General features: G+C 39.5%; 1 protein-coding gene across 1 annotated transcript; it reads left to right on the forward strand.

Annotated features, from left to right (window-relative positions):
- Positions 1 to 4756: 4756 nt before the first annotated feature.
- Positions 4757 to 7097, forward strand: LOC115969882. Its single transcript, XM_031089516.1, has 3 exons — positions 4757 to 5049; positions 5845 to 5960; positions 6226 to 7097. Exons 1-3 carry the CDS (start codon positions 4933 to 4935, stop codon positions 6731 to 6733), a joined length of 741 nt encoding a protein of 246 aa, XP_030945376.1. The 5' UTR covers positions 4757 to 4932; the 3' UTR covers positions 6734 to 7097.
- The last annotated feature ends 858 nt before the right edge of the window (positions 7098 to 7955 follow it).

Here is a 7955-nt window from a genome sequence, read left to right on the forward strand (position 1 = left end):
TCGCCTCTTACACCTACCCCACATTACCATATGTCTTCTCCCTATCACCATGAACAAGACGTTGACACCCCAAACCTTATCACAATACTGTCTGACCCCCCACCCACACTCTCCACCTATTCCTCCAACTCAAATATTCCAACCAACCCAATCTCCCCTCCCCACCCAAGCCACATCTCATCTTGGAAAAGAATTCTCAAAGCAATTGTTGCACACACACACAATTTGAGCACATTTAGTGGTAGTAAACGTGCTCTAAACGAGGATCAACCTGAGTTACCAAGTAAACGTCATGCGGTTTCACAGGTTGGGGAAGAAAATACACAGATATTGGCGGAGGCTGGTTACCAGCCCTACTAGGAGCAATGAGTCTCTTAGTTTGGAACTGTCACGGGCTTGGGAACCTGCGTACAGAAGATCAACTTGTAGATTTTGTGTGGGCAAAAGATCCCTTTGTTGTGTTTTTAGCCGAGACATGGACAGATAAAGTAAGGCTAGAACAGGTTCAAAGACGTATTCAATTTAAAAATCTTTTTGTTGTTCCCCATTGTAGTAAGGCATGAGGGTTGGCCATTTTGTGGAAAGAAGGATTTCCTTTAGAAGTTGTGAAGTATTCAAAGAATTACATTGATTCGGTCATCAATAAGTGCAAGGAGAATGCCTGGAGGTTCACTAGGTTTTATGGAGAGCCGGACACCACTAAGAGACATGGAGCATGGTCAAAGTTGAGAGCTTAAAAAAATCAGGGGTCTTTACCTTGGCTGTGTGCAGGTGATTTTAATGAAATCACATAGCAATCTGAGAAGCAAGGTGGGCGTTCTCGGCCCTATCATCAAATGTAGGCTTTTAGAAATATTCTTAATGAGTGTGGTTTTATGGACCTTGATTTTATTGGTTTTCCATTCACATGGCACAAACACTATCCCAATTTTACTATATGGGAAAGATTAAACCGAGCAGTTGCTACTAATGAGTGGTTCTCAATGTTTGCAGGTACAAAGGTGCACCACTTAGATGTCACATCATCAAACCATAAAGCATTATGGATTTCACCGGAGCATATGCATTGCAATTTTCAAAAACCTTTTCGCTTTGAACAGATGTGGTTAACTGACAAGGGGTGTAGTGACACTGTGGAGGTTGTGTGGAGTATAAATTGCAATGATTCATGGGATACCCATGTGCTTAAGAAGATTGAGTCATGTGGGGCTGCTTTGTCGAAATGGAGTAAAATGTCCCTCGGTAGTGTTAAGAAACAATTGGAATATGCTCGTAAACGACTGAAAGCAGCTGAGAACCATGCTATCCGGTCTAGAGACTCAAGCCGCATGAGGTTGCTGGAGGATGAGGTTAATCAACTTCTTGATAAGGAAGCCAAAATGTGGAGGCAGCGATCCAAAATTGCATGGCTCCGTGATGGTGATCGCAATACTTGGTTTTTCCATAGCAAAGTCTCTCAACGCCGTCGGCAGAACTACATTACCAAGTTGCATGATGCTAATGGAGGATGGTGTTCAAGCCAAGATCAAGTTAATGCCACCATTGTAGACTTCTATCATAATCTCTTTACCACGGGTAGCCCTAGCAATTTTGAGGAGGTTATTGAGACTATTCCACACGTTGTAACTGATGAGATGAATGAGATGCTTATGGCTGAATTCCATATTGAGGAAGTAGAGGTTGCTCTGAAGTAGATTGCACCTTTAAAAGCCCCCGGTCCGGATGGTATGCCTCCTCTCTTTTATCAAAGTTATTGGTCCTTACTTGGGTCTGATGTGTCAACCACTATTTTGCACTATCTCAATTCGGGTTCTTTCCCCCAAGCCCTTGGCCATTCTTTTATTACATTGATTCCTAAGGTAAAGGATCCCACATATGTCTCTGAGTTTAGACCTATTAGCTTGAGTAATGTTTTGTACCGTATTTTTGGTAAAGTTCTCACTAACCGATTGCAAGCTATTATGCCTAATCTTATTTCAGAGCATCAAAGTGCTTTCTTGTCTGATAGATTGATTTCAGATAATATATTGGTGGCTTTTGAAACTCTACACTATATGTGGAACCATAATAAGGGGAAATCTGGCTTTTGGCCTTAAAGTTTGATATGAGCAAGGCATATGATAGGGTGGAGTGGGATTACATGGAAAGAGTGATGACAAAGATGGGTTTCCATGCTCGGTGGATACAATTAATGATGATGTGTATTATTACAGCCTCTTACTCGGTGCTAATTAATGGGGAGCCCCATGGGCATATCACTCTAACACGTGGTTTGCGCTAGGGAGATCCTTTGTCCCCCTACTTTTTCCTCATGTGTACTGAAGGTCTACATGGTTTAATTAGTAAGGCAGCCCACAATGGTGACATCCAGGGTGTATCTCTTTGCTGGAATGGACCTAGGATCACTCATCTATTTTTTACCGATGATAGCCTCCTTTTCTGTAGAGCTAGAGAAGAGGAGTGTCAAAGCTTGCTTGAAGTGTTGGCAAAGTATGAGAAAGCTTTTGGACAGCAAATCAACCGTACTAAGACAACTATTTTCTTCAGTAAATCCACCAATGCAGATACTCAAATAACAATTCAAAATTTGTTCGGTGTTAATGTTGTTCGACACTATGAGAAATATCTTGGACTTCCCTCATTAGTGGGCCATAAAAAAAAGGAAAGTTTCATATACATCAAGAAGCAAGTATGGAAAAGAATTCAAGGGTGGGAGGGTAAGTTACTTAGTCAGGCGGGTAGGGAGATACTAATTAAGGCAGTGGCGCAATCCCTCCCAACTTATACCATGGCATGTTTCAAGCTTCCTACTTCACTTTGTCACGAGCTTGAGAGCATGATTTGTCAATTTTTTGGGGGGCAAAGGGGTGATAATAGGAAGATTCACTGGGTGAAGTGGTCGGAACTTTGTAAACCCAAGACAAAGGGCGGTATGGGGTTCAAAGATTTGTCTCTATTCAATGATGCGCTCTTGGCCAAACAAACTTGGCACTTGCTCCATGACAAGTCATCTTTATTCTACCGTGTGTTCAAGGCAAAATACTTCTCTGATACCTCGGTTATGGAGGCAAAAATTCCAGCCAACTCTTCGTATGCTTGGAAGAGTTATGAAGGGTAGGACGGTGATTAAACAAGGAGAAAAATGGAGGATTGGGTCAGGCAGGTCTGTCCATATTTAGGGTGAGAATTGCTTGCCCAACTCAGGTCATCCTAAGGTCCTATCACCACGGGTTGAAGGGAGGGGAGTGAGTTTGGTGGCTGATTTGATTGACCTGGCCTTTAAGGAGTGGAAGGTGAATGTCATGGATACTCTATTCTATGACTTTGAAGTAGCCATTATAAAAAATATGCCTCTCTGCAAAACCATACAAGATGACATCCTAATTTGTCCTTTTACCCCTAATGGAGTCTATTCTGTCAAATCTGGATATCGGTACTTACATGAGCTGCAGCAACATGGCTTACCTGGACCTTCAGACAATTCAGTGCTCACGCCCCTTTGGAAGAAAATTTGGGGGCTTCAAGTTCCAAACAAAGTCAAGCACCTGGCTTGGAAGGCTTGTAAGGATTCATTGCCAACAAAGACTAATCTAGTTCGCAGAAAGATCATTACTGAGGGCTGCTGTGATGCTTGCAAATTGCACCAGGAGGATGTGGTTCATGCTTTGTTCCGTTGCCCAGCCTTGCAATCCTTTTGGAGGTCTCAAACTCAATGGAACCACAGCATGCTTCAGGCGTGCTCCTCTTTCACTGATATATTTGAGTTTATTTTTGCAGGTAATAAGGAACCTGACCTCTTTGCTGTTGTGCTATGGACTCTATGGAATAGAAGGAATAATTTGCGCTTGGGCAAGCCTACACTCTCACTCGGTCAGGTGGTGGATTTTGCTCAAGACTGAATCCTGGAGAGAGCTTTTTACAACGCTGCTTTTCAACAACCATGACCCCACCAGGTAGCGGCTTGGCAGGCACCAGTTCAACATGCTTATAAAGTCAACTTTGATGGTGCGATATTTGCAGAAGACGGACTTGTTGGCTTAGGAGTTGTGATCTGTAACGATCATGGACTGATCATGGCTTCTCTTACTCAGCAAATACCATTACCCGGTTCAGTGATAGAGGTGGAAGTCTTGGCTGCACGGAAAGCATTAGAGCTTACAATTGAGCTTGGCTTTGACAGCATCACTCTTAAGGGGGACTCTGAAGTTTTGATTAACTCCTTAGCAAAGGGCGGCAATTCTCTGGCTCACTATGGTGATTTACTTGTAGAAATTCATGTCCTCATGACTCGATTTTCATCGCTTAGTTTATCTCATGTTAAGAGAAATTGTAATAGTCTAGCACATGCTTTAGCACGCCGTGCATCCTTTACCCCTGATTTGTCAATCTGGATGGAAGAAATACCACCAGACCTTAACTTTGTATACATGGCTGATTTGAGTGGCCTTAGTTAATAATATTTACTGTCTTGATTCTCAAAAAAAAAAAAAAAAAATACTATACTTGTTATTATGGGTTTGGTTAATAGAAAATTTGTTAATGAATCATTTTAAGAAAATTTCAATAATATTTTTTGAAGGATTTTTTTTTACTATAAAAAATATCTAAAAATATTTCCTAAATAAATACTCACACACACCAACTGTTAACAAAATCCAATTATTATTATTAGTTTTGGATTTGAATTAAAAAAAGAAGAAGAAAGAAAACTCTCAAACATGGACACATGGTATAGAAAAGAAAAAGAGAGAAGCAATAACATTGACTCAGCTAAATAAAAGTCCCTGTACTTTGGTGTACCTACAAAACAGAACCAAAAAAAAAAAGGAACTCCGTTGCCAGTTAGTACTTAGTACTTAGGATTAGGACTGCCTCTGCAGACAGAAAAAGAAAACCCTTTTGTGTTGTGTTGTGCTGCAGATTCCAGAAGCAATGGAGGAGAGCAGTCCCACTCCCAAAATTGGCAAAGACGACGTCATTGCCAAACTCAAAGACGATGGCGACTTCGACAATCTCCGCCTCAAGATCATTCGCAAGCTCAAGGACAACGTAACTAAATTCTCTCTCTCCTAGGGTTTGTCATTGCTTTTTTTTTTTTAACAAAACATTCGCGTTTTTTCTGCTTAAATAAACATTCAGGTTTCTAATTTAACCCTGCCTAAATTTCAATTTTGTAGGGCAAAATTAGTGCTAATTATTTTTATTGCGTATGAATTCGAATTTAGTTGTAAATTTGGGGGAAATTGTACTGAATTTCATTGATTTGTCGCAAAGGTTGTACCTTTGCTGTGATTCTAAGAAAAGCGAGAACAATGTACAAAGACACATGGTCTGTTGATTTAGGAAAAAAGAATGTTTTGTTCTTTTTTGAATAGTGAGTCCCTAATAGTGCGGAGATTGAGTTTTTATTGCTACTAGTGTGGCAATAGGACCTCGGCATGGTTAAGCAACTCTCTCAGCTGCTTTTGTCTACTGGTCTTTTTAAGTGGTTTCTTGGTACTTCCATGACTTTAGTGAACATGGAAATACTAAAATTTTCTTCATTCAAAAGTAGTATTTAGCGCAAAGAGTTTGTGCGTTTGTATCTGTTGCTATCAGACTTACATTGCTTTCACTTAATGAAAATCATATTCTTTATGAAAGAATGTTAATGCAAAATTTTTTGAGTTGTAGTGAAATTGTTGGAATTTAGTTAGTGTGAGGCTTATTGGATTGTTTTATGTATAGGTAGATAGTTCAGCTACTGTTTTTCAATTGATTTATGTCAATGTGGTATGGTTGTTTTGATTTTTAGAAACCCCTTTTTTGGGGACCTGTAATTCTGAACAAGGAAAGTAAGTGCAGGAGGAGTTGCGCAAGGAGATAATATCAATAGTGCAGCAGTCAGCGGCGCTTAATCGTGCAGGTGCTGAAAATATGAAACCAAGACAAATTTCTGATGCAATATATGAAGAGGTTGGGTAAGTTTTTAATATTTCTTTAGTATTCTATGGTATTCAAGATTAATTAGTTGGGCCTATTCAAGAAGAAAATTGGTGGAATTTTTGCTTTTCTTCTTTTTCTTATTATTTTTTTAATATCACAATTCACCAATCTTTTTTTTTTTTTTTTTGAGAATCAATTCACCAATTTTAGAACTCTTCTTAGTTGGCTTGTTATCATTTAATATAAGATTTGAGTCAAATGAAATCTGAAGATCTAATATGTTGTGTTTATAATGACCAGGAATAAAGTAATGAGCCAGATCTCTGATGGCTTGTGGCAAATAATTAGATCAGGTGACGGCATGAAAAGTGAAATTACAGAAACTGTACAATCTGTTTATAATAAGTTAGTGAACCCAAAAGGGAAAGAAGGGGGCGAATCCACCCATGACATGATGCCAATTCAAATGAAAGCTGAAAATAATGGTTCTGGTGCTGCCTCAGCTTGTGAAGTAGATGATATGTTTTCTGATAGCGAGCCAAAAGAACCCCCAGGGTTTTCTCTCTTAAATAACCATCAAAATAACGACCTTGAGGAGAAACACAAACAAAAGCTTCAGCCACCAATGCCTCAAGAAAGAGAACTTGTGGAACAACAGGAGGAAGATACTCCCCACTCACAGGATGCGTTGGAGCCAAAAGATGTTGATCTCCATGCGCCACCTGGCTTTTCTGCAGACATGGAACAGCAGAAGCTGCCATGTGATGGTAGTGATGAGGACCCTGATGTACCTCCTGGTTTTGGTTGATGTATGACATGCAATGCAGTTTGTCACTGCTATGATGGACCATTGACAATTGGCAGAGACTGTACAATCATGGATTTAGGCACAAGTACTGCCTTAGCATTCCCTTACTCCTTGACACAGAATTTTGGCTTTCAGGGAGGCTCTTTTGAGTCCACCATAGTTGAAGGTCAGATGCTCCAAATATTATTGATGTTCTTCATTGCATCAGATCATCTGATTTCTATTTTTAGTATAATAAATCAGACTTCAATGAGATAAGAACTACGGAAACCATTCTTGGTTTTTTATGTACATGATAGTGTGATAAGAGTTTGTTAATAAACTATGGAAACCATTCTTCCTTTCAAGGTTTGGGTTTTATTTATTTCCAGTTTTATTTGTAGATTATGTTTATTGGAAGCTCTTGGATTGAAATACAAGCTGTCGACGTATAAAACTAGTCCTGCTATAAAATTTGAAAATTAATCATTGATTAAATGTTTAACCAAGGCTTGGTTGTTGTTTTTATTTTTATTTTATATGAGTAAGAAATTTATTGAAAAGAGGCTACTTAATTCAAAATGGCATAAAGTAGCCTATAGAATTACAAACATAAAAGAGCTAGAAGCTGGTTGCTTGAAATCTCCAAATCCTCAAATATTCTCCTACTCTGTTCTCGCCAGAGTCCACATCAAACAAAGTGGAACAAGGTTCCAAGTATCCGACGAATATTTCCCAATCCGGTTCCTCCAACTAAACAAAATATCTTCACACTCCTTGGATACAAAACACCACAAAGGGTAAGCTACCTTGCAATGAATCAAAAGGTAATTCATCCCTTCCTCGCTACACCAACACATACAAAACCAATCCACCATAGTATAGCCTCCCTTCCTAAAATTGTCACAAGGATCTTCCCCCATGCCATCGTCCAAACAAAAAAAAAGGCACTCTTTGAGGGGTGTTCACTCCCCAAATACCCTTCCAAGGGAAAAAAGATAGGAGATGACCCTCTTAAAGCAATATTAAAAGAACGAATATCAAACTTCCCATTTTTTCCTCCAACGCGCTTGATTTGCACTTGATCTCCACCCCTAGACCGAGAAACATGAGAGTATAAAAGATGAAGAAAGGCAGCCATCAAATCAAACTCCCAATCATTAAAGACACGAGAGAACCATACATTCTAACTTCATTCCCCCCTACTTGCCTCACCAATAAAGACTCCATAGAGGCTTCATGA

The sequence above is a fragment of the Quercus lobata genome, chromosome 12 (assembly GCF_001633185.2).
Source record: "Quercus lobata isolate SW786 chromosome 12, ValleyOak3.0 Primary Assembly, whole genome shotgun sequence".
Taxonomy (NCBI): Eukaryota; Viridiplantae; Streptophyta; class Magnoliopsida; order Fagales; family Fagaceae; genus Quercus; species Quercus lobata.

Coding starts and splice junctions, on each gene's coding strand:
- LOC115969882 (XM_031089516.1), top strand. CDS start 4,933: ATGGAGGAGAGCAGTCCCACTCCCAAAATTGGCAAAGACGACGTCATT. Junction 5,050..5,844: donor TTCGCAAGCTCAAGGACAAC/GTAACTAAATTC, acceptor AAGTAAGTGCAG/GAGGAGTTGCGCAAGGAGAT. Junction 5,961..6,225: donor GCAATATATGAAGAGGTTGG/GTAAGTTTTTAA, acceptor TATAATGACCAG/GAATAAAGTAATGAGCCAGA.